The 27,785-nt window shown below is 40.7% G+C and overlaps 1 protein-coding gene across 1 annotated transcript; it reads left to right on the top strand.

Annotated features, from left to right (window-relative positions):
* LOC309703642 (uncharacterized protein) lies at nucleotides 1-27,491 on the top strand. The gene is made up of 4 exons (XM_082528572.1): nucleotides 1-8; nucleotides 25,444-25,612; nucleotides 25,805-26,742; nucleotides 26,832-27,491. Exons 2-3 carry the CDS (start codon nucleotides 25,483-25,485, stop codon nucleotides 26,467-26,469), a joined length of 795 nt encoding a protein of 264 aa, XP_082384698.1. The 5' UTR covers nucleotides 1-8; nucleotides 25,444-25,482; the 3' UTR covers nucleotides 26,470-26,742; nucleotides 26,832-27,491.
* Nucleotides 27,492-27,785: the final 294 nt, after the last annotated feature.

The raw sequence follows: 27,785 nt of genomic DNA, 5'->3' as shown, positions 1-27,785 counted from the left end.
AACTTCAGGTAAGAAGTTATGACCTGCAGTGTATCTGAGTCACATATAAATCAAGTTTAGGTGGAGTTTATTTTCGTTATGCTGACTTTTTCGTACTGCGTGCTAGCTAGCATGACGGAGTTTCTATACAGCTGGGTGGGTGCTATGTTACTGATGTTGAACTTTATTTTGTTCATACGGTTAATTATTAGAGTTGCCAACCGTCCCGTAAAAAACAGAATCATCTCGTATTCAGAGAAAATATTACGCGTTTCGTATTGAGGTGAAAAACACAGAGCACCTGTATAAAAAAGCCCAAAGCCGACTGTACTTCCTCAGGAGGCTGAGGTCTTTTAACATCTGCAGGAAGCTCCTGAGGATGTTTTACCAGTCGGTGGTTGCTGGAGTACTTTTCTATGCTGTGGTGTGCTGGGGGAGCAGCACAGCAAAGAAGGACTCATGCAGGCTGGAGAAACTGATCAGGAAGGCTAGCTCTGTGGTCGGCATGAAGCTGGACACTCTGGTGACAGTGGCAGAGAAAAGGACATTAAAGAAACTGCTGGACATTATGAACAATGCTGGGCATCCTCTGCACACGGCCATAAACAATCAGAAGAGTCTGTTCAGTGACAGGTTGCTTCTCCCCAAGACAAGAACTAACAGACTTAAAAACTCCTTTGTCCCACACGCCATCAGACTGTTTAACTCCTCTCTGGAGGGGAGAGGGAGGGGAGACAGGAGGACAAAGGAGGGGGGAACAACTAAGCTGTAGTGCCTCTTCACCTCACTGTACAATACCTTGTGCAATACTTTTTGTAAATAGTCAACAGTGCAATAGACTCAATACTTGAAATGTGCAATTCACTTGTATTTTTATTTTTTATTCCTATTTATTCTATTTATCCCCTTTGTATATTTTATTTATATTGTCTCTGTATTTATATATGTGTGTGTGTGTGTGTGTGTATATATATATATATATATATATATATATATATATATATATATATATAACAATTCTGTAACTGTAACTTCGGTCGTTGCTGTGCTTTTTGGAAGTCGAATTTCCCAGAGGAACCCACCCGAGGGATTAATAAAGTTCTATCTTATCTTATCTTATCTTATCTTAAAAGGAACATTTTGTCCCGGACTTCAGCTACAATGAAAAAGGCACAAAGCTGGATTTATTCTGTGTTTGCTGCACAGCTGCCTCTTCTTCTCTCATTCTCCCCCCTCCCTCTCCTGTTTCTACTTCAATCATGAAACTGATCAATGATCAGCTGATCGGCTCTCTTGTTTGTTTATCGCCCACTTTGCGCCAGAAAGAGGAAACCAGCGGATGTCGCGCTAAACAACAGCAGCACGTTTAAGCTTGATCAGCTGTTGTTAGAATTTATTTAATATTACTTTCTACTATCAGCTGATGTTTGCTGGAGCCACAGCTGTAAAGCTGCTGGTCATGATATGGTTTGAATATGTGGTGAGATGGAAACATGAAGATCAAACCAGGAGATGTCCTTACTGGATCATCAGAGCTGAACAGGTGATGGAGAAACAGGTTTACCTTTAGGTGACATGAATGAGTTGAAGGGAAGTTATGAACTGTTTCTGAGAGACAAATAACCCCAGGATCCTTTTTTTACTTAGCTGACAGCTGGTAACTGTGCAGGGGCGGGTCTAGCAAAGTGTTGCCAGGGGGGCAGGTAGGGCATTAAAAGGGAGAGGGGGGCACAAAGAAATACTTTTCTTTCTTATTCTCATTTAAAATGTCTCGCTTTTAAAAAAATAATTATCTGAGTCTTACAACAAACGATTGATAGATTAATCCATATATACCATCAGAACAGTGTACATCACTGTCACAACAGTGTTTGTTTTCATTCAAAGGCTTTATGATTTTTCCTATAATGGTGGACAAAGTCAAATTCCCCGGGACGATTTTTTTTTTTTGTCCCAGTCCAGCCCTGTAAGCAGCTCATCTGCAGTCTGGTGTTACCTACATCTTCCTATTCAGAAGGCAGAATTTCCGAGTTCTGAGTACAATCGAAAGCACCACGACTGCAGTTTTTGTGTTGGATGTAAAAAGCAGGCTAGAATCATGCGGCGGTCAACGACGGTCCAGGCGTGGGATTTCTCTCGTGGAAATGTGCACATTATTTTTTTCCTTTCTATTGGTAGGTGGCACAGTGCACTTGTGGCAAGTAAGCAAGCTAGAAGACTGGCAAAGTTATGGAAGCAACACATTAACAAGAGAATTCTGAGTAAAACCAAAGTTACTTTCCCTAGTAACTAGTTACTTTGAAAGTAACGAGTAACTTGAAGTAACTAAGTTACTTTTGATAGAAGTAACTAGTAATGTAACTAAGTTACTAATTTCAAGTAACTTACCCAACACTGGTACTCAGAGATGCTCTTCTGCCGATCTTGGTTGTAATTAGAGGTTATTTGACTCGCTGTTGCCGTCCTATCAACTTGAGGCAGGTTGTCCATTTTCCTCTGACCTCTGAGCTCAACAAAACACTTTCTCGCTGCTCACGGAATATTTTCTGTTTTTACAACAATCCTCTGTAAACTCTAGTGATGCATGTGTGGGAAACTCCCAGCAGATCAGCAGTTTCTGAAACACCAAGACCAGCCCCTCATGTTCAAAGTCCCTTAAATCATCTGATGCTCAGTTTTTAACTTCATTGATGTCTTTATTGCATCTCCATGTCTAAATGACTGAGTTGCTGCCATGTGATTGGCTGATAGTGACTTTATAAATCCCTCGGGTGGGTTCCTCTGGGAAATTCTGTATGTAATGTGTATCTGTATGTAATACCTGATGACAAATGAATGACAGCTTACACAATAAACAGATACGAGTGTGATGATGGAAGTAGAAACACAGCTGAGACAAATGAACAAAACGCCACAGGGGAAGTAAAACTAAACACACTGCACAGGAAACACAAGACTGTCAATATAAAACTGGAACATGGTGAAACACGGACTGTGACAACAGGAGCTTGACACAGGGGTTGAGAAAAGGCAGACACAAGAGGGAGTGAGGACACGAGAGAGAAACGGAGAGAGACATATGTTGTGGAATTTTTATAAATAGTCTGCAACACAGAGAGAGCTGTGGTCAAGCTATTTATTACTGTGTGCAGGAAAAGGGATACACACATCAAAACATCACAGGTCTAAGTTATTAGCACTCTGACCTGGGGCATCGCAGCACACCTTTTATAACATCGCACAAACTCTGTGTATCTTTCAGTTACAACAGTCTTTTGTCCAACCCACGCTGTTGCTGAACAGACTCCCACTATCTTTTCCCAGGGCAGCACCTGGCGCTGGCTCTGAGCTTCATCCTTCTGAGCAAAGCGGTTAGCAGATAACAAAGTGAAACATTGTTAGGCCTAGCTAAGCTGTTTTTTATTTCACGAGGTCATACTGACACATACACATACCTTATCTAAGCATGAAAAGGTTACACAAAAAACATACAGTGAAATTCTAACCACATAAATCTAAATGTGAGGGCTAAGTCGAATTTCCCATCACACGTGACGGGCTGGGAAAACATGGAATGAAACGCAAGGAGGACAGAAAATGGAGACAAGACACAAAGACGCAACTGGGATAAACAAAGGAGAGGGAGACTTTAACACAGGGGGAATGACAGGCTGACACACTGAAGACCCAACACTATACTATACTCAAAATACTGAGTCAGTTGACCCTGAACCATGCCAGTTTCATCTTCATTGTGTACAGCACTGGATACTGTGGCTCCTCTGAAGGAGAACGCCTTAAATCATAGGAATTTCACTCCCTGGTATAACTCACGAACCTTAAAGCAGATAATTCATAAGCTGAAGATGTCTCAGTACTGCAGAAGATCTTCATTTAGCCTGGAAAAAGAGAATGTTGCTCTATAAAAAAGCCCTCTGTAAAGCTAGAACATCCTACTATTCATCAGAGATCGAAGGGCACTGATGACTGGACAGAAGCAGTGATATCAGCACATGGCTCACATCATACTTTAAAGATGAAATATTCCAAAAATATATATTTGCCCACTGCTTGTGTGAAAGAGGCAGGAACTTGTAGAGAAATCTGCTGTTAAACCAGACCACATGAGCACATCTGTACATGACAGGCTGTATTCACACTCATATTCCTGTGTGTCATGTGTCACTGCATGTTGCTTATTATGACACACTTCGGTGGTTAGAGTCGTATTTTCGTCTCTGCTATACCTAGTGCCTCCTAACTACATTCAGACATTCATACTCCAATGACCAACTTACCCAGGGATACTTTTTGTTTGCTGCCTGTCCCGTTTGACTCTTTTGCATCAGAATTATTGTCTAAAGGCAAAGAAAGATGCCCAACGGATTTACTTTACCAAATTGACCATCCCAGCCTTGCTGTAATGGTCCATTTGATTCACCTTTTATTGTTTATTTTATTTATTTTTATTTTCACTTGCTAGATATTGGACAGACTTGAATCAGGAAAAGAAAAGGGAGAAAGGAAGAGGGGGAAAAACAGCGGAGAAGCGACAAAAAAAAAAACATATCGATCACCTGGATCACCTGTTGAGAAAGAAAAAAGAAAACAAGCAGAAGAAAACGAGAGTAATAGAATAAACAACATCACAATGATATATGGGAATATGACAGTAAATACTAAATATTAAACATTATTGTGCAGCACGTAAGATCGACGGCGCACAGTGTGCTTTGAGGTAGGAGCCAAAAAGGGTGTAGTTTGTGGGTGTGATCACCCGTGTGTACACCTGTGAGCATGGACGCGCTTGTTTTTAAAAGGTTGCTTCATGTAATGATCTGCTAGAGGGTGTGGGGGGGCCACAGCCCCGTCCTCCAGGGCATGAAGCAGGGATGGAGGAGGCAAGGCAAGTTTATTTGTATAGCACAATTCAACAACAAGGTGATTCAAAGTGCTTTACAGAGACATTAGAAACAAAAACAAATAAAAATCATGATTTAAAATAGATTAAAACAAGCAAACAAACAAAACAGTATATAAAATCAAAAATCAAAACAGGTAAAATCAGTAGTTAAAATGTAAGTTTTGAAATTTAAGCTTAAGTGCAGTTTTGGTGCTTTATTTAAATGCAGCTGAGAACAGGTGAGTCTTCAACCTGCATTTAAATAAACTGAGTGTTTCAGCTGATCTGAGGCTTTCTGGGAGTTTGTTCCAGATATAAGGAGCATAAAAGCTGAATGCAGCTTCTCCGTGTCTGGTTCTGACTCTGGGAACTGATAAAAGACCGGATCCAGATGACCTGAGGGATCTGGAAGGAGATCAAGACTCCAGACATCCAGAGGCCCCCAGAACACAAGAGACCAAGGAAGACCAACAGAGGGGCAGCTGCACCACTGTCCCAGAAAGAGCTGAGGAGAGTCCCAGATGAGGGCTCACTCAGCAGCCGCGGAGCAGAAGCCAGGGGGGGTTGCAGTGACGCGCTCCACCGGCAGCCAGCTGCGCCAGAGTGACCGAGAGGCCGAGGGCACCCCACCCCCGAAGGGGCCCGAGCGAGCCCCAGACTCCAGGCCCCGATAAGCAGCCACCAAGGAATGAGCCGGTGTGTACCTGGGCGCCCACCACCGGACATAAAGAACCACTAACGCACCGATGTCTGAGGGAGTCCGCCACCGGCAGGGGAAGTGGTGGGGGGAAGATAGGCCTCCAAACCTTGGAGGGCCTGAGATGTCCCCAGAGAGGTGGCGTCTGATACCCAACCTGACATATAGACACAAACATACAGGCACACACAGACACAAACATCCATTCCCACCCTCATGCTCTCATGTGCACTTACTCCACACTCAACCAACGTGGAGACAGACATAAAGAGACGCTGTACACACGATCACACTCCCCAAGTGTACTCTACCAACCGGGTCTAGGTACCCTTGCCCCTGGAGGGGGGAACTGCACCCAGACCCAGGTGGTGTTACCCTTTTCCCTGCGGTGGGGAGAGGCAGACCGCCCCGACTCCACAGCAGCAGGGAGGCCCCACACTCCAGACCGCAGTTGGATGGCCAACTCCTCCTCCTAGCCCCCCCGCTCCAGCAGGTCGCAGAGAACGGGGGTGAGAGAAGACTCCAAACCTCCCTCCACCCGCTCATTGTAGTGTTGATGCATGTGTGTTCTAAGGTGCATTTAAAACCCAGGAGGGCATGGAGCTACCTGCCAGAGAGCAGCAGGTAAGCGCATAGTCCCTCCTGCTAGCCCTCAATGTCTACGTGTATTTAAAATTGAGAGGTGGGCAACGATGCCAGGGGTGAGGTGTACACCCTGATGGTCTTTTGGAGTCCGTGTTGCGTGCCCACCCCCAAGATCCTATATGTATGTTTAATGAGGGTGTGAGTAATGTGAATGTCTAAGTTGTGAGATAAAATTGAGGCAGAGGCAGCCAGAAGGGGACCGGGGGGGAGGGGGGGGGGGTAGCCTCCTCTGCACCCTGCTGACATACCCCTACTCCAAGGCCCTGCATGTGTGGGTGATTGTAGTGGAGCGGGAGGAGGGAGGCAGCTGGAGATGGGGAGGGAAGGAAGGGAGAGGCAAGTGACCCCTCCCTGGGGCCAGCTCCCCCGCTGACCCCAGTAGGCACCCCCATACTCTGCCACCCACCAGGGAAAGGGGGCCCAGGCCCATCCGGACCGGGGCCCAGAACAGCAGCGCCGCCTGGCCCCACAGAGCCCGGGACAGTCCACCCAACCCCACCACAAGAGCTTCTGGCTGTGGCTTAATTAAACCAACAAAGAGCCCCAGAAAACTCATGATGAACAATATTTTTGTTTTTTAAGCAAAAATTCCTTCATCACATCTTCTTCAATTTTAATATTTTATGTTTAATCACATTTAATGGTAATAAACAGCATTTCTGCTGTAAGCAGAGAGAGCAACAGCACAGTGGATCAAAGCTGCAGATGATGATCACACACACCTCAAAGCTTTGAAGACCCACCTGAAGACTAACTGTGCTGACTGTTCTCCACGGTCACCAGACCTCAGACCCACTGAACATTTAAACTCTGAACTGCTTAACATGATCTGCGTCCCACAGCAGTGAAAGGTTAAGGGCCAGCCATAAGGGGTTCAGCATCCAGGGTAATGGTGACACTGAGACGGTCGATGGCGATGGCAGAGACCGTGAAGGAGGCGTGAGCGGTGGGACGTGCAGGACAGCAGGGAAAGAAACGATAAAGAAGGAGAGCAAGAAGCCAACAACACATGAACTGAGGCAACAGTGTCCCTATAGTAATCTTAACATTGCATTTGGGAATATTTCATGGTGCGTGGTACTTTCTGGGATGTTAGGTGACTGTGAGTGACAGAGAAAGGAGACCAAACAGAAAGGATGAGACCACACCAGTGAGTTACCAGTGATGGACATAAAGTGCTGATAGTGGCTGTAGGAGGGAAGAACAGGTCGCTGATGGAGAGCAGCAACATTAAAGAGTATAAAACAAACTCCATACGGACATGAGAAGTCATAAACGACACACCTGTAACTGCTTCAGAGATGCTATATCTGTATTATCCACGTAGCTCTAGTGCATCACAGCCACAGTCCTTCAACAATGTCACAGATATAGAGGTTGGAGAATATAGTGTAGATGCCTGTGAAGTATCATGAAGTCATTATAACCCAGGATATAGTGCAAGGATGTGCTCTGATGTCAGTACATTTCCTCCTTTATAGTTTTAAGATGAAATATTCAAATTCAAAACAAATATATGGTTCACTATTTCATTGACCTGCATGTGGAGAAATCTGTTGTTAAATCAGAACATATATCTGTACAGGACAGGCTGCGTTCAGACTCATATTACTGTGTATCATGTGTCACTGCATGGATATTTATTTATATGTTTATGTTTCTAACACATTTATGTTCATTCGCACATGAACATATTTATTTTATGTATTTTTTGTCTTTTAACTTCCACTTGTTTACACTGTAAAAACTAAATTCCAAATAGATGGTTTGTATGCAGCATCTTTTCTGCTCTACCTGAGCACACAACAGTGAATACTAAAATTATTTTTGGCTGTGTTACCACCAGTTGTTTTGCTGGTAACTCTAAGACTCCACTGACTGAAACTGGATGAGCAGACAAGATGGTGATGATCCAGAGCAGCTGGTTTCAAGAGATAAAGCCTGATCACATACTCTATGAAAACAAGGTGAGTTTAATATCACGAGTGATTTCGTTTTTCAAGGTATGGATCATATTTTAATAATGAACTGCTTATATTTCATCTGAAAGCAGTTAACTTCTTGTTAAATTCATTGATGCATAGGTAGTGTTTTTTGGGCACTTTTGAGATGAAATTATTTGCAGTGTCACAATAATGCTATGCTTTTTATTAAGGTTCGAGGGTTCTTCATTTGTCACATGCATAGTTATACAAGTATAACACACAGTGAAATGTAGCCTGACACGCTCCTCGACATGTGCAAAAATGGGGGGGTAGAGGAAGAACATTATATATATATTTATATATAGTATATATTAATAAGTGTTATAAAGTCATATAGTGTAGTATTAAGTGGACACAGCCCTGAAAAATAAAGGCATGAGACCATGTGTCCTTGGGGAGTAGAAAGCTGCAGACTCTCGCTCATGTTTGCCTGGGAAAATGTAGATAAGAGGGACCATCTCTAGTGGAAAGTTACTGAGACACTGTTGTTTAGACTAGAATGAGAGCTTCTGTAATGAGACTGTCAGGGGCACATCGCCATTTTGAGATCCGCGACAGCGTGTCATGCAGGACGCACCTCCCTTCTAGAAGTAATGTGAAAGAGAATAAAAGTGTGAAATGGTCTACTGAGCAGTGTTTTGTCTTCCATTGGATGCCTCTGAGGAATCAAAAGAACTTGGTGAAGTGTTGGTACTTAACAGCACACACATAACTCTACATGTATTATAGGAAAATTATTAATGATAATCCACAGTAGATCTGACCAAAGTCTACCTCTGTCCTTTCTTGCTGGTTTTCAGTGGTAGAAACAGTGTACACATCTATTAAAGTCATTTTCCACATTGGTTTGCTCAACATTAAACATTGTAGTTTTATTCGGGTTATTTTTAGCTTTGAAAACAACAAAAGAAAATTTTTAAATTTCTCCTATCCTGTCTTGTCTGCTGGGATTTAGGAACTGTGTTCACAGGCCAAGGTTTTTGCTTGGAAAGTGACCGTGCTCTCATTTTCAAAGACTTCAGTATTATTAGGGCCATTATGGCCACATCCAAATCTTGGCAAATAATACAGAAAACAACAAAACAAAACAACAAAAAACCCTACTAAAACAACCAAGTGTCCAATAAAATGCCAGCTTTATGTAAGCTGCGTCAGACTCATTGACTATCTTTCCTCTAAACTTTCAGCTTTGTGGAGCTGCTGTCACACTGTGCCTGGGATTTCTGAGATGACCCTAATCTCATTGAAAAGCACAGAGTCGCTGCTTTCAGAAACCATTGAAAGGGTGTGGGGGGGCCACAGCCCCGTCCCCCAGGGCATGAAGCAGGTATGGAGGAGATCAAAACTCCAGACATCCAGAGGCCCCCAGAACACAAGAGACCAAGGAAGACTAACAGACTCCATAATCCTTCCTCACTTGTTCCTCCTAACAACTATGTCTGTTCCGAGAATGACGTCTGAGCTTGTTTGCTTTTTTTCATATTTGACAGCTTGATTTTCCTAATGGTTTGCATGTTGGTGAAGCAGAATCATTTTAGCGTAACCTTGCGTGTGTTTCTTTAATCACTGAGGCACGTCATTTACAGAATTCCTGGTTTTAAGAAAGCACAGGTATGGTCACATGGCCAAAAATACCATAATATTTAGTTTAGGGAGTGACACCACTTCCAGAACTACATATAGTTGTTTTATTGTCAATAAAAGTCTTTGAAACATGAGCATTATAAAATGCCTTGAAATATGTTAAATAAAAGTGTAACACTGAGGTGCCACTGCAAAAACATTTGATGACTGTATTGACTCACAAAGCCTGTTGCCCCACAGGTTTTATAGAAAATATCTGCAAGTCCACTTGTTACCTTTTTGAAAATTACAGATACGCCTACTTGAAGATATCAAACATTTACATATACAAGGAGTGCAGAATGATTAGGCAAGTTGTATTTTTGAGGAATAATTTTATTATTGAACAACAACCATGTTCTCAATGAACCCAAAAAACTCATTAATATCAAAGCTGAATGTTTTTGGAAGTAGTTTTTAGTTTGTTTGTAGTTTTAGCTATTTTAGGGGGATATCTGTGTGTGCAGGTGACTATTACTGTGCATAATTATTAGGCAACTTAACAAAAAACAAATATATACCCATTTCAATTATTTATTTTTACCAGTGAAACCAATATAACATCTCCACATTCACAAATATACATTTCTGATATTCAAAAACAAAACAAAAACAAATCAGCGACCAATATAGCCACCTTTCTTTGCAAGGACACTCAAAAGCCTGTTACTAAAAAAAACCCTACTAAAACAACCAAGTGTCCAATAAAATGCCAGCTTTATGTAAGCTGCGTCAGACTCATTGACTATCTTTCCTCTAAACTTTCAGCTTTGTGGAGCTGCTGTCACACTGTGCCTGGGATTTCTGAGATGACCCTAATCTCATTGAAAAGCACAGAGTCGCTGCTTGAAATTTTTTCAGGTGTTACAGACGTTTAAAGACAGTTGGATGATTCCTGTCTAAAGCCAGCGACTGGTTAGGATTTAGAGGCTTAAGCATTCCCATCCCTGAGATTTATTAACAACCTGTACAGTGCCCTGAATCATGGAGAACCATGCCTGAACTTATTTGCTTTTTTCCCTATTCAACAGCTTGATTTTCCTAATGGTTTGCATGCTGGTGAAGCAGAATCATCTTTGTGTAACCTTGCTTATGTTTCTTTAAGCATTGAGGCACGTCATTTACAGAATTCCTGGTTTTAAAGAAACAGGTATGGTCACATGGCCAAAAATACCACTATAATAAGTTTTGGTAGTGAACTACAAAGCTACATGTTGTTGTTTTTTGACTCTCTGTCTGACTTTCATCTTCTCCTGTGACACTATGCCTTGGATTTCTGAAATAACCCAAATCTTACTGAAAAGCACAGAGTTGCTGCTTTCAGTTTTTCAGGTTTTACAGATGTTGTTTCCTGTCTAAAGCCAGCGACTGGTTAGGATTTAGAGGCCTAAGCATTCCCATCCCTTAGGTTCACTAACAAACTGAATCATGGAGACACAGACTCCATAATCCTTTTTTTTTTTTTCTTTTTTTCCCTGTCCCGTTTGGCTCTTTTGCCATCAGAATTGTTGTCTAAAGGCAAAGAAAGATGCCCAACGGATTTACTTTACCAAATGGACCATCCCAGCCTTGCCATAATGGTCCATTTGATTCACCTTTTATTGTTTATTTTATTTTCACTTGCTGAATACGGGACAGACTTGACTGGAGGAAAGAAGGGGAGAAAGAAAGAGGGAAAGAGAAACAGCTGAGAAGAGGGACGGGGGAGAAGGGCAAAAAACAAAAACCAACAGAATGGGCAGAAAAGAAAAAAAAGAAAATGCATCTATCGATCACCTGGATCACCTGTTGAGAAAGAAAAAGGAAAACAAGCAGAAGAGAACAAGAGTAATAGAATAAACAACATCACAATGATATATGGGAATATGACAGTAAATACTAAATGTTAAACATTATTGTGCAGCACATAAGATCAACAGAACACAGTGTGCTTTGAGGTAGGAGCCAAAAAGGGGTGTAGTTTGTGGGTGTGATCACCCGTGTGTTCACCTGTGAGCATGGACGCGCTTGTTTTTTGTTTTTTTAAAAGGTTCCTTCATGTAATGATCTGCTAGAGCGTGTGGGGGGGCCACAGCCCCGTCCTCCAGGGCATGAAGCAGGTATGGAGGAGATCAAAACTCCAGACATCCAGAGGCCCCCAGAACACAAGAGACCAAGGAAGACTAACAGACTCCATAATCCTTCCTCACCTATAAACACATTGAGACAGACTGATGTCATTTGGGTAATCAAATTACATGCACATTTTTAAAAAATGTATTTATTAACACATCAACCGCAAGCACCGGGAGAAATTCTTTACCTCCTAATACCACAATACCTGCATTAATTTTCAATTATGTTGGTTTTTTAAAATCATTAAATTTAGATTTTTTGAATGACTGTTTGCAGCTATTTCTATGGTAGCTATTGAACTAACTAGTTTTTAATGTTTAATGCTGATACATGGTCTGAAGAGCTTGGAATGCAAAGCATCTGGACTTCTTTGAGTTGCTTGAAGACGTTTCACATCTTATCCGAGAAGGTTCTTCAGTTCTAGGGTCAAATGATGGAGAGTCCCCAATTAAAGTCATAGGGGAGGGTCCCCCAAGGGGGTCGAGAACCCCCTATTGATCCTCTACCTACTGAAACTGGATGAGCAGACAAGATGGTGATGATCCAGAGCAGCTGGTTTCAAGAGATAAAGCCTGATCACATACTCTATGAAAACAAGGTGAGTTTAATATCACGAGTGATTTCGTTTTTCAAGGTATGGATCATATTTTAATAATGAACTGCTTATATTTCATCTGAAAGCAGTTAACTTCTTGTTAAATTCATTGATGCATAGGTAGTGTTTTTTGGGCACTTTTGAGATGAAATTATTTGCAGTGTCACAATAATGCTATGCTTTTTATTAAGGTTCAAGGGTTCTTCATTTGTCACATGCATAGTTATACAAGTATAACACACAGTGAAATGTAGCCTGACACGCTCCTCGACATGTGCAAAAATGGGGGGGTAGAGGAAGAACATTATATATATATTAATATATAGTATATATTAATAAGTGTTATAAAGTCATATAGTGTAGTATTAAGTGGACACAGCCCTGAAAAATAAAGGCATGAGACCATGTGTCCTTGGGGAGTAGAAAGCTGCAGACTCTCGCTCATGTTTGCCTGGGAAAATGTAGATAAGAGGGACCATCTCTAGTGGAAAGTTACTGAGACACTGTTGTTTAGACTAGAATGAGAGCTTCTGTAATGAGACTGTCAGGGGCACATCGCCATTTTGAGATCCGCGACAGCGTGTCATGCAGGACGCACCTCCCTTCTAGAAGTAATGTGAAAGAGAATAAAAGTGTGAAATGGTCTACTGAGCAGTGTTTTGTCTTCCATTGGATGCCTCTGAGGAATCAAAAGAACTTGGTGAAGTGTTGGTACTTAACAGCACACACATAACTCTACATGTATTATAGGAAAATTATTAATGATAATCCACAGTAGATCTGACCAAAGTCTACCTCTGTCCTTTCTTGCTGGTTTTCAGTGGTAGAAACAGTGTACACATCTATTAAAGTCATTTTTCACATTGGTTTGCTCAACATTAAACATTGTAGTTTTATTCGGGTTATTTTTAGCTTTGAAAACAACAAAAGAACATTTTTAAATTTCTCCTATCCTGTCTTGTCTGCTGGGATTTAGGAACTGTGTTCACAGGCCAAGGTTTTTGCTTGGAAAGTGACGGTGCTCTCATTTTCAAAGACTTCAGTATTATTAGGGCCATTATGGCCACATCCAAATCTTGGCAAATAATACAGAAAACAACAAAACAAAACAACAAAAAACCCTACTAAAACAACCAAGTGTCCAATAAAATGCCAGCTTTATGTAAGCTGCGTCAGACTCATTGACTATCTTTCCTCTAAACTTTCAGCTTTGTGGAGCTGCTGTCACACTGTGCCTGGGATTTCTGAGATGACCCTAATCTCATTGAAAAGCACAGAGTCGCTGCTTTCAGAAACCATTGAAAGGGTGTGGGGGGGCCACAGCCCGTATTGCTAGGGCATGAAGCAGGTATGGAGGAGATCAAAACTCCAGACATCCAGAGGCCCCCAGAACACAAGAGACCAAGGAAGACTAACAGACTCCATAATCCTTCCTCACTTGTTCCTCCTAACAACTATGTCTGTTCCGAGAATGACGTCTGAGCTTGTTTGCTTTTTTTCATATTTGACAGCTTGATTTTCCTAATGGTTTGCATGTTGGTGAAGCAGAATCATTTTAGCGTAACCTTGCGTGTGTTTCTTTAATCACTGAGGCACGTCATTTACAGAATTCCTGGTTTTAAGAAAGCACAGGTATGGTCACATGGCCAAAAATACCATAATATTTAGTTTAGGGAGTGACACCACTTCCAGAACTACATATAGTTGTTTTATTGTCAATAAAAGTCTTTGAAACATGAGCATTATAAAATGTCTTGAAATATGTTAAATAAAAGTGTAACACTGAGGTGCCACTGCAAAAACATTTGATGACTGTATTGACTCACAAAGCCTGTTGCCCCACAGGTTTTATAGAAAATATCTGCAAGTCCACTTGTTACCTTTTTGAAAATTACAGATACGCCTACTTGAAGATATCAAACATTTACATATACAAGGAGTGCAGAATGATTAGGCAAGTTGTATTTTTGAGGAATAATTTTATTATTGAACAACAACCATGTTCTCAATGAACCCAAAAAACTCATTAATATCAAAGCTGAATGTTTTTGGAAGTAGTTTTTAGTTTGTTTGTAGTTTTAGCTATTTTAGGGGGATATCTGTGTGTGCAGGTGACTATTACTGTGCATAATTATTAGGCAACTTAACAAAAAACAAATATATACCCATTTCAATTATTTATTTTTACCAGTGAAACCAATATAACATCTCCACATTCACAAATATACATTTCTGATATTCAAAAACAAAACAAAAACAAATCAGCGACCAATATAGCCACCTTTCTTTGCAAGGACACTCAAAAGCCTGTTACTAAAAAAAACCCTACTAAAACAACCAAGTGTCCAGTAAAATGCCAGCTTTATGTAAGCTGCGTCAGACTCATTGACTATCTTTCCTCTAAACTTTCAGCTTTGTGGAGCTGCTGTCACACTGTGCCTGGGATTTCTGAGATGACCCTAATCTCATTGAAAAGCACAGTCGCTGCTTTCAGAAACCATTGAAATTTTTTCAGGTGTTACAGACGTTTAAAGACAGTTGGATGATTCCTGTCTAAAGCCAGCGACTGGTTAGGATTTAGAGGCTTAAGCATTCCCATCCCTGAGATTTATTAACAACCTGTACAGTGCCCTGAATCATGGAGAACCATGCCTGAACTTATTTGCTTTTTTCCCTATTCAACAGCTTGATTTTCCTAATGGTTTGCATGCTGGTGAAGCAGAATCATCTTTGTGTAACCTTGCTTATGTTTCTTTAAGCATTGAGGCACGTCATTTACAGAATTCCTGGTTTTAAAGAAACAGGTATGGTCACATGGCCAAAAATACCACTATATTAATAAGTTTTGGTAGTGAACTACAAAGCTACATGTTGTTGTTTTTTGACTCTCTGTCTGACTTTCATCTTCTCCTGTGACACTATGCCTTGGATTTCTGAAATAACCCAAATCTTACTGAAAAGAACAGAGTTGCTGCTTTCAGTTTTTCAGGTTTTACAGATGTTGTTTCCTGTCTAAAGCCAGCGACTGGTTAGGATTTAGAGGCCTAAGCATTCCCATCCCTTAGGTTCACTAACAAACTGAATCATGGAGACACAGACTCCATAATCCTTTTTTTTTTTTCTTTTTTTCCCTGTCCCGTTTGGCTCTTTTGCCATCAGAATTGTTGTCTAAAGGCAAAGAAAGATGCCCAACGGATTTACTTTACCAAATTGACCATCCCAGCCTTGCCATAATGGTCCATTTGATTCACCTTTTATTGTTTATTTTATTTTCACTTACTGAATACGGGACAGACTTGACTGGAGGAAAGAAGGGGAGAAAGAAAGAGGGAAAGAGAAACAGCTGAGAAGAGGGACGGGGGAGAAGGGCAAAAAACAAAAACCAATAGAATGGGCAGAAAAAAAAAAGAGAAAAAAAAATGCATCTATCGATCACCTGGATCACCTGTTGAGAAAGAAAAAGGAAAACAAGCAGAAGAGAACAAGAGTAATAGAATAAACAACATCACAATGATATATGGGAATATGACAGTAAATACTAAATGTTAAACATTATTGTGCAGCACATAAGATCAACAGAACACAGTGTGCTTTGAGGTAGGAGCCAAAAAGGGTGTAGTTTGTGGGTGTGATCACCCGTGTGTTCACCTGTGAGCATGGACGCGCTTGTTTTTTTAAAAGGTTCCTTCATGTAATGATCTGCTAGAGGGTGTGGGGGGGCCACAGCCCCGTCCTCCAGGGCATGAAGCAGGTATGGAGGAGATCAAAACTCCAGACATCCAGAGGCCCCCAGAACACAAGAGACCAAGGAAGACCAACAGACTCCATAATCCTTCCTCACTTGTTCCTCCTAACAACTATGTCTGTTCCGAGAATGACGTCTGAGCTTGTTTGCTTTTTTTCATATTTGACAGCTTGATTTTCCTAATGGTTTGCATGTTGGTGAAGCAGAATCATTTTAGCGTAACCTTGCGTGTGTTTCTTTAATCACTGAGGTGCCACTGCAAAAACATTTGATGACTGTTTTGACTCACAAAGCCTGTTGCCCCACAGGTTTTATGGAAAATATCTGCAAGTCCACTTGTTACCTTTTTGAAAATTACAGATACGCCTACTTGAAGATATCAAACATTTACATATACAAGGAGTGCAGAATGATTAGGCAAGTTGTATTTTTGAGGAATAATTTTATTATTGAACAACAACCATGTTCTCAATGAACCCAAAAAACTCATTAATATCAAAGCTGAATGTTTTTGGAAGTAGTTTTTAGTTTGTTTGTAGTTTTAGCTATTTTAGGGGGATATCTGTGTGTGCAGGTGACTATTACTGTGCATAATTATTAGGCAACTTAACAAAAAACAAATATATACCCATTTCAATTATTTATTTTTACCAGTGAAACCAATATAACATCTCCACATTCACAAATATACATTTCTGATATTCAAAAACAAAACAAAAACAAATCAGCGACCAATATAGCCACCTTTCTTTGCAAGGACACTCAAAAGCCTGTTACTAAAAAAAACCCTACTAAAACAACCAAGTGTCCAATAAAATGCCAGCTTTATGTAAGCTGCGTCAGACTCATTGACTATCTTTCCTCTAAACTTTCAGCTTTGTGGAGCTGCTGTCACACTGTGCCTGGGATTTCTGAGATGACCCTAATCTCATTGAAAAGCACAGAGTCGCTGCTTGAAATTTTTTCAGGTGTTACAGACGTTTAAAGACAGTTGGATGATTCCTGTCTAAAGCCAGCGACTGGTTAGGATTTAGAGGCTTAAGCATTCCCATCCCTGAGATTTATTAACAACCTGTACAGTGCCCTGAATCATGGAGAACCATGCCTGAACTTATTTGCTTTTTTCCCTATTCAACAGCTTGATTTTCCTAATGGTTTGCATGCTGGTGAAGCAGAATCATCTTTGTGTAACCTTGCTTATGTTTCTTTAAGCATTGAGGCACGTCATTTACAGAATTCCTGGTTTTAAAGAAACAGGTATGGTCACATGGCCAAAAATACCACTATAATAAGTTTTGGTAGTGAACTACAAAGCTACATGTTGTTGTTTTTTGACTCTCTGTCTGACTTTCATCTTCTCCTGTGACACTATGCCTTGGATTTCTGAAATAACCCAAATCTTACTGAAAAGCACAGAGTTGCTGCTTTCAGTTTTTCAGGTTTTACAGATGTTGTTTCCTGTCTAAAGCCAGCGACTGGTTAGGATTTAGAGGCCTAAGCATTCCCATCCCTTAGGTTCACTAACAAACTGAATCATGGAGACACAGACTCCATAATCCTTTTTTTTTTTTCTTTTTTTCCCTGTCCCGTTTGGCTCTTTTGCCATCAGAATTATTGTCTAAAGGCAAAGAAAGATGCCCAACGGATTTACTTTACCAAATGGACCATCCCAGCCTTGCCATAATGGTCCATTTGATTCACCTTTTATTGTTTATTTTATTTTCACTTGCTGAATACGGGACAGACTTGACTGGAGGAAAGAAGGGGAGAAAGAAAGAGGGAAAGAGAAACTGCTGAGAAGAGGGACGGGGGAGAAGGGCAAAAAACAAAAACCAACAGAATGGGCAGAAAAGAAAAAAAAGAAAATGCATCTATCGATCACCTGGATCACCTGTTGAGAAAGAAAAAGGAAAACAAGCAGAAGAGAACAAGAGTAATAGAATAAACAACATCACAATGATATATGGGAATATGACAGTAAATACTAAATGTTAAACATTATTGTGCAGCACATAAGATCAACAGAACACAGTGTGCTTTGAGGTAGGAGCCAAAAAGGGTGTAGTTTGTGGGTGTGATCACCCGTGTGTTCACCTGTGAGCATGGACGCGCTTGTTTTTTTAAAAGGCTTCTTCATGTAATGATCTGCTAGAGGGTGTGGGGGGGCCACAGCCCCGTCCTCCAGGGCATGAAGCAGGTATGGAGGAGATCAAAACTCCAGACATCCAGAGGCCCCCAGAACACAAGAGACCAAGGAAGACCAACAGACTCCATAATCCTTCCTCACTTGTTCCTCCTAACAACTATGTCTGTTCCGAGAATGACGTCTGAGCTTGTTTGCTTTTTTTCATATTTGACAGCTTGATTTTCCTAATGGTTTGCATGTTGGTGAAGCAGAATCATTTTAGCGTAACCTTGCGTGTGTTTCTTTAATCACTGAGGCACGTCATTTACAGAATTCCTGGTTTTAAGAAAGCACAGGTATGGTCACATGGCCAAAAATACCATAATATTTAGTTTAGGGAGTGACACCACTTCCAGAACTACATATAGTTGTTTTATTGTCAATAAAAGTCTTTGAAACATGAGCATTATAAAATGCCTTGAAATATGTTAAATAAAAGTGTAACACTGAGGTGCCACTGCAAAAACATTTGATGACTGTATTGACTCACAAAGCCTGTTGCCCCACAGGTTTTATAGAAAATATCTGCAAGTCCACTTGTTACCTTTTTGAAAATTACAGATACGCCTACTTGAAGATATCAAACATTTACATATACAAGGAGTGCAGAATGATTAGGCAAGTTGTATTTTTGAGGAATAATTTTATTATTGAACAACAACCATGTTCTCAATGAACCCAAAAAACTCATTAATATCAAAGCTGAATGTTTTTGGAAGTAGTTTTTAGTTTGTTTGTAGTTTTAGCTATTTTAGGGGGATATCTGTGTGTGCAGGTGACTATTACTGTGCATAATTATTAGGCAACTTAACAAAAAACAAATATATACCCATTTCAATTATTTATTTTTACCAGTGAAACCAATATAACATCTCCACATTCACAAATATACATTTCTGATATTCAAAAACAAAACAAAAACAAATCAGCGACCAATATAGCCACCTTTCTTTGCAAGGACACTCAAAAACCTGTTACTAAAAAAAACCCTACTAAAACAACCAAGTGTCCAATAAAATGCCAGCTTTATGTAAGCTGCGTCAGACTCATTGACTATCTTTCCTCTAAACTTTCAGCTTTGTGGAGCTGCTGTCACACTGTGCCTGGGATTTCTGAGATGACCCTAATCTCATTGAAAAGCACAGAGTCGCTGCTTTCAGAAACCATTGAAATTTTTTCAGGTGTTACAGACGTTTAAAGACAGTTGGATGATTCCTGTCTAAAGCCAGCGACTGGTTAGGATTTAGAGGCTTAAGCATTCCCATCCCTGAGATTTATTAACAACCTGTACAGTGCCCTGAATCATGGAGAACCATGCCTGAACTTATTTGCTTTTTTCCCTATTCAACAGCTTGATTTTCCTAATGGTTTGCATGCTGGTGAAGCAGAATCATCTTTGTGTAACCTTGCTTATGTTTCTTTAAGCATTGAGGCACGTCATTTACAGAATTCCTGGTTTTAAAGAAACAGGTATGGTCACATGGCCAAAAATACCACTATAATAAGTTTTGGTAGTGAACTACAAAGCTACATGTTGTTGTTTTTTGACTCTCTGTCTGACTTTCATCTTCTCCTGTGACACTATGCCTTGGATTTCTGAAATAACCCAAATCTTACTGAAAAGCACAGAGTTGCTGCTTTCAGTTTTTCAGGTTTTACAGATGTTGTTTCCTGTCTAAAGCCAGCGACTGGTTAGGATTTAGAGGCCTAAGCATTCCCATCCCTTAGGTTCACTAACAAACTGAATCATGGAGACACAGACTCCATAATCCTTTTTTTTTTTTTTCTTTTTTTCCCTGTCCCGTTTGGCTCTTTTGCCATCAGAATTATTGTCTAAAGGCAAAGAAAGATGCCCAACGGATTTACTTTACCAAATTGACCATCCCAGCCTTGCCATAATGGTCCATTTGATTCACCTTTTATTGTTTATTTTATTTTCACTTGCTGAATACGGGACAGACTTGACTGGAGGAAAGAAGGGGAGAAAGAAAGAGGGAAAGAGAAACAGCTGAGAAGAGGGACGGGGGAGAAGGGCAAAAAACAAAAACCAATAGAATGGGCAGAAAAAAAAAGAGAAAAAAAAAATGCATCTATCGATCACCTGGATCACCTGTTGAGAAAGAAAAAGGAAAACAAGCAGAAGAGAACAAGAGTAATAGAATAAACAACATCACGATGATATATGGGAATATGACAGTAAATACTAAATGTTAAACATTATTGTGCCGCACATAAGATCAACAGAACACAGTGTGCTTTGAGGTAGGAGCCAAAAAGGGTGTAGTTTGTGGGTGTGATCACCCGTGTGTTCACCTGTGAGCATGGACGCGCTTGTTTTTTTAAAAGGTTTCTTCATGTAATGATCTGCTAGAGCGTGTGGGGGGGCCACAGCCCCGTCCTCCAGGGAATGAAGCAGGTATGGAGGAGATCAAAACTCCAGACATCCAGAGGCCCCCAGAACACAAGAGACCAAGGAAGACTAACAGACTCCATAATCCTTCCTCACTTGTTCCTCCTAACAACTATGTCTGTTCCGAGAATGACGTCTGAGCTTATTTGCTTTTTTTCATATTTAACAGCTTGATTTTCCTAATGGTTTGCATGTTGGTGAAGCAGAATCATTTTAGCGTAACCTTGCGTGTGTTTCTTTAATCACTGAGGTGCCACTGCAAAAACATTTGATGACTGTTTTGACTCACAAAGCCTGTTGCCCCACAGGTTTTATGGAAAATATCTGCAAGTCCACTTGTTACCTTTTTGAAAATTACAGATACGCCTACTTGAAGATATCAAACATTTATGTATGTTTCTACAGAGACGTCACTCCCTTCTGGTTTCCTCATTTGACAGTAAAATATATGAAAAGACCAAATACAGACCTTCTTAAGAGCCAACTTCAGTCCACAGATGCAAAGATAAGCTGTCAGGTAAGTTATGCATCATTAATTATAAAATTATATTATTGTGTATTTTATATTCTAAACATTATTCTAAAACTTAGAAATGATCATTTAAACCATTTTAAAGACACGACAGATTTTACATGTTTAAAAAGTATTGGATATAATGTTTTTGGACATGCATATAAACTGTGTTTAAGGCACAGGTTAAAAACTGGTTATGGACAAATCAAGGATGTGATCATGTATAAGTTGTATAGTTTTAATGTTTTATTTGGGAACAGAATGGTGTGTATGTGTGAGTTTGGTGATGGAGTTTTTATTATGAATGAATTATGATTTTTTTATGAATTATGTCTATTTTTTATGTTTATGGACAACAGATGGAAATTAGCCCTTGGCTCTAATCTGGTATGTTTACATTCATGTAATTTTTTACATTTATGTTCATTAACATGCACTGTCCTAAATAAAGAAATTAAATTAAATATACTAAGAAACTTAGACTGCAGATAAGAAATCTTAAATAAACATCTTTGGTAATAAAAATGGTACAATAATAATCATGATTATATCTGTTATACATAAGCAGAGAATGGAAGAAACCTGTTTACTGGTCATCCTGCTGCTCTCAGGTCAGTAATATTAATATCTTAAACATTTCAAATATATCCTATAAACACATTGAGACAGACTGATGTCATTTGGGTAATCAAATTACATGCACATTTTTAAAAAATGTATTTATTAACACATCAACCGCAAGCACCGGGAGAAATTCTTTACCTCCTAATACCACAATACCTGCATTAATTTTCAATTATGTTGGTTTTTTAAAATCATTAAATTTAGATTTTTTGAATGACTGTTTGCAGCTATTTCTATGGTAGCTATTGAACTAACTAGTTTTTAATGTTTAATGCTGATACATGGTCTGAAGAGCTTGGAATGCAAAGCATCTGGACTTCTTTGAGTTGCTTGAAGACGTTTCACATCTTATCCGAGAAGGTTCTTCAGTTCTAGGGTCAAATGATGGAGAGTCCCCAATTAAAGTCATAGGGGAGGGTCCCCCAAGGGGGTCGAGAACCCCCTATTGATCCTCTACCTAATCGCACGAGCCAAGGTGTGAAAACGGGTGTAGGTCACAATCAGCCAAGGTGAAGCCGCTGTCAAAACCTAGCCCCACCCCATGCTGTAATTTCCTGAGGTCAAAAGGCCAAGGATGAGAGTGGGCGTTAAGGCATCTGGGAAAGCATCTCAAAACTGGATTATAGATGGCAGACAGTTGGTGTCTAATCTTCTTTTCTGTGACCCCCTTGGGGGACACTCCCTTAGGACTTAAATCTGGGACTCTCCCCCATTTGACTTTAGAACTGTAAGAAGCTTTTCGGATGAGAGGTGAAACGTCTTCAAGTAACTTAAAGAAGTCCAGACACTTTTCTTTCCAAGCTCCCTAAACTACGATGACCTTCACTTCTTTCCCTCCTCATTGTTATTATTACTGTTATTAACAACAAGCCAGTGTATTCCTTGTTCCGGTCCCAGATAAAATGGGAAGACTTGCTTCAGGGATGGCACCTGACATTAAATCACTGCCAAATCAAATATGTGGATAAGAATTAAATTTCCGTACTGGATTGCTAGTGCCCTGAGTTAACACTTGCCAACACCAGTGCTGTTGATAAGCTTCGTACCGTTACAAGTTGCTGGGCTTAGACAAAGGAGGAGGATAGGGGAAGGTATATTTTAATAGAGAGGTAAAGGCAGTATGGTGTGTGAAAGTAAGGATTTTAAATATAAGGACATGCAGGTTCTTGCACTAACATTATGCAACAGTTTAACAAATACTTTTTTTTTTCTCTTTTCAACATTGCATAAGCATTTCTTTTTTTAATTTATTACATAAAAAGCACCTTCACTAAGTTAGCTGACTGATTTCACTCTATAATTGATACAATGCTTATCCTGGACATTGACGAAGTAGGGTTCAGAACTAATAATACAAAGCTACACCAAACTTCACATACCTCTTATGTCAGTAGGTTGAACTAGCTCACCGTGTAGTCCTTGTGAACTGTGAGTGTCTATAGCGAAGGTGAAGAACATTAAGGCTACATATGTTGGTCAGAGCTACTTACCGCATGTTTTTTCCTTAGTCCTGACTAAAAAGTTATGGTTGAAGATGCAGAGTTGGGTTTTACTCTTCTGCTTGTTGGTAAATGAGGACAGTGCCAATGTCCCTCCGTTCCTTCTGCTAACTGTGTTAGCATAGCAAGATAACTGTTAGCTAAATGTTACTTTTAGGTATTGCATTATCTTTTTTATTTCCTTAATTGTCAGTACTTGAAGGCAGCGGTTCTCAGACTTTTCACAATGAGTACCACCTCATACACCATATACAGTTTACATGAGACAATTTCATATCTTATATGAATGTTATCACTTGTCACATCTTCTTTATGGCAGTTAAAATAGATAATCATAAAAAGTGTACCGCATTAAAATATTCACAGCAGGTGGGATATCCGATCTTTAAGCGATGACGTGATTAAATCTTGTGAATCCTGCTTCCAGTTCCAAACTACTAAGTTTATTAAGGCTGTTGTGTTTTTAACATGTTTTAACACTGGAATTCCCAGCTTCTACCGTTCTACCTTTAAAAGCCGGAGAGCAGTCAAGTCAAGAAGGCTTCTACCTGAGACCCCCGCGGAGTCATCATTTTGCGTTTCTACCTTTAAAAGCCGGAGAGCAGTCAAATGCTGGAAGTGGAAGCTAAATTGGCTAGTCATTCATATGTATATTGGGTCGTTACCTAGGAATTCTGGAGGGAGGGGATTGGGGGAGAAATCAACACACATGAGTCTAGGTCCTTTGTTGCTGACATTTATTGATAAAAACAGTAGTTTCATTTCATGTTATTTCCTTTTTCATTTCAAGCAAGGAAGTGGATGTAGTTAGTAAGTAAGATATTTCAGACATTATTCTGACACAGAGGAGGAGATACTGGAATTATAATTAGTATCTATGCATGCATTTGTGATTTTGTTTGACCTTCCCATTGCTCACAATTTGAATTTGTTCACACTGCAGATGAGTGTCTCAGTCCCCAAACAAGCTCTCTTTTTCGGTGGAGAAGCAGTCTCCTCATCCGCAGTGAGTGTGGAGAAATCAACACACATGAGTCTAGGTCCTTTGTTGCTGACATTTATTGATAAAAACAGTAGTTTCATTTCATGTTATTTCCTTTTTCATTTCAAGCAAGGAAGTGGATGTAGTTAGTAAGTAAGATATTTCAGACATTATTCTGACACAGAGGAGGAGATACTGGAATTATAATTAGTATCTATGCATGCATTTGTGATTTTGTTTGACCTTCCCATTGCTTACAGTACAAAAAACCAACCATTTGTACACATATGTACTAATAATAATAAAAAGTGAGTGCAACACTGCAACCCATCACCCCGTCGTTCAGTGGTCGTTGATCAGTGGTCCATTGTGGCACCATTCAGAGCACTGGTACAATAGTACCAGCAAGATATGGGAAGACATTGCAAATGTACTTGGATTTTAGGTTGCAAGCCACCCAAAACTTGATCCCAAACTTGTCAGGTTTACTTGCAATATACTGCAGGAAACCCGTCACCCCGTCGTTCTGTGGTCCATTGTGGCACCACTGATCAACGACCACTGAACGACGGGGTGACGGGTTGCATTGTTATGTGGTCACACCCCCGTCGTTGATCAGTGGTCCATTGTGGCACCATTCAGAGCACTGGTACAATAGTACCAGCAAGATATGGGAAGACATTGCAAATGTACTTGGATTTTAGGTTGCAAGCCACCCAAAACTTGATCCCAAACTTGTCAGGTTTACTTGCAATATACTGCAGGAAACCCGTCACCCCGTCGTTCTGTGGTCCATTGTGGCACCACTGATCAACGACCACTGAACGACGGGGGTGTGACCCCGCTGATCAGTGTGACCTGACCCCACTGATCAATTGTGATCAAGGGTATATATATGATACAATCTCACTGCACTTAGCCTAACCCTTCATTGCCCTGAAGAATCCTGTGGTGTACGGACCTCCTCTCCAAGGAAAGAAAATGCAGAGAAGACTCACCACCCAGCAGGCGTTGGAAATGATCCTGGCGGAAGTCGACCCTTGTGACTCGGATGGAGAAGACCTAGAAGTTCAGCCGGATTCGGACTCAGAGCTGTCTGATCAGTCTTCCGGTTAGTTTCATTTCATGTTATTTCCTTTTTCATTTCAAGCAAGGAAGTGGATGTAGTTAGTAAGTAAGATATTTCAGACATTATTCTGACACAGAGGAGGAGATACTGGAATTATAATTAGTATCTATGCATGCATTTGTGATTTTGTTTGACCTTCCCATTGCTCACAATTTGAATTTGTTCACACTGCAGATGAGGAGACTGCTTCTCCACCGAAAAAGAGAGCTTGTTTGGGGACTGAGACAGCGAAAGATGGCACAGTGTGGCGTGAAGAACATGTGGGGACCCGTCTCCCTTTCACCCCTATAGAACCGTACGCTGCAGATGGAGAGCCAACGGCTAAGGCCAGGAGAAGTATCTTGAGTCGCCTTCAGAGCTTCCTGTGTTTCATCACTCTTGACATGCTTCGTAGCATTCAAGAATGGACTATTCAACATGCACAGCAAACGGAGCATGTTTGTTGGTTCATGGACCTCCCTGAACTAATGGCATTTATTGCTATTGTCATCTTGCGGGGGGTTTACAGGGTTCCATCTGTAAATGACTGCTGGTCAGCAAACCTGGGAAACCCACAGATAATTGGAACTATGGCACGAAACCGCTTCCAAGACATCATGCAACACCTACGCTTTGATGACAAGTCCACCCGCTGTGATCGAGCAAAGACTGATAAGTTCGCAGCAATTTCCAGTGTGTGGGGATCATTTGTCACCAACTGCATCACGTGCTACAACCCTGGTCTACATATCACCGTTGATGAACAGCTTTTCCATCAAAAACTCGGTGCAGTTTCCTGCAGTATATTGCCAGTAAACCGGACAAGTTTGGGATCAAGTTTTGGGTGGCTTGCGACCTAAAATCCAAGTACATTTGCAATGTCTTCCCATATCTTGGCAAGGACCCCAATCGTCCCACTGGGGAGAGACTTTCCGAAAAATGTAGTTATGAGGCTGATGGAACCATTCCTGGACAAGGGCAGAAATGTTACCACTGACAATTTTTTCACATCGCTTTCACTTGCGCAAAAACTTCTTAGACGGAAAACCACCATCCTCGGCACAGTCAACAAGATTCGCAGGGAAATTCCTCAATCCACTAGACAGACAGATCGCAATGAATTCACCACTCAGGTATGTTGCAGGTCTTTTGTGGTTCTATGTTTATGTGTTTCATTGTGTGTAAAAGGGCTATGGAATTAACAATTTATCTTATTTCTTAGGTGTTTTCAACCTCTGCTGCCACGCTGACGGCGTATGCGGCCAAACGGAAGAAGACAGTATATATTCTTAGCAGCATGCACAGCGTGGTTCAGACCGAAAACACTACCAAAAGGAAGCCAAACACTGTCACCCTTTACAACAAGACAAAGTGTGGCGTGGATGTGATGGACCAGATGGTTCGGGAGTACACTGTCCGCAAAGGAACACGGCGCTGGCCAGTTGCCGTGTTTTATAACATGATTGACATGGCAGCACTGAATGCACATGTGCTGTATCAAGAATGCACCGGGACGAAGGAAAGACGGGTGGACTTCCTGGTAGCCCTTGCAACCGAATTGGCTCACTCTCATGTAGCTGCGAAGAAGGAAAGAAAAGAACAGTTGCTTCGGACACAACCCTCCACACCGAGCCCTGGAAAAAGGGCCACGTGTCAGGTCAAACACAGATGCAAAAAAAATCAGGCCACTGTGCGATGTGTTCACTGCTACAGGTACACATGTGGTAAATGCAGGCGACAGATACCGTGGCAGTGCCAGGATTGTGAGTGATTGCTGAAAATGTTGTAATGTACTCACTCAATTTTTGTTATTATTTGTAAACATGTGTACAAACGGTTGGTTTTTTTTCTATTTTCATCAATAAATGTCAGCAACAAAGGACCTACATGTGTGTTGAGTTCTCCCTAAGATGGCATACTGAAACACTCCAAGTGTTTGCAAGTAAACCTGACAAGTTTGGGATCAAGTTTTGGGTGGCTTGCAACCTAAAATCCAAGTACATTTGCAATGTCTTCCCATATCTTGCTGGTACTATTGTACCAGTGCTCTGAATGGTGCCACAATGGACCACTGATCAACGACCACTGAACGACGGGGTGACGGGTTGCAGTGTTGCACTCACTTTTTATTATTATTAGTACATATGTGTACAAATGGTTGGTTTTTTGTACTGTA

Source organism: Aulonocara stuartgranti, assembly GCF_965226115.1.
Source record: "Aulonocara stuartgranti genome assembly, chromosome: 3".
Classification (NCBI taxonomy): Eukaryota; Metazoa; Chordata; class Actinopteri; order Cichliformes; family Cichlidae; genus Aulonocara; species Aulonocara stuartgranti.
Note: the sequence above shows the minus strand (reverse complement) of the source record. Positions and strands in the feature narration are given on the sequence as shown.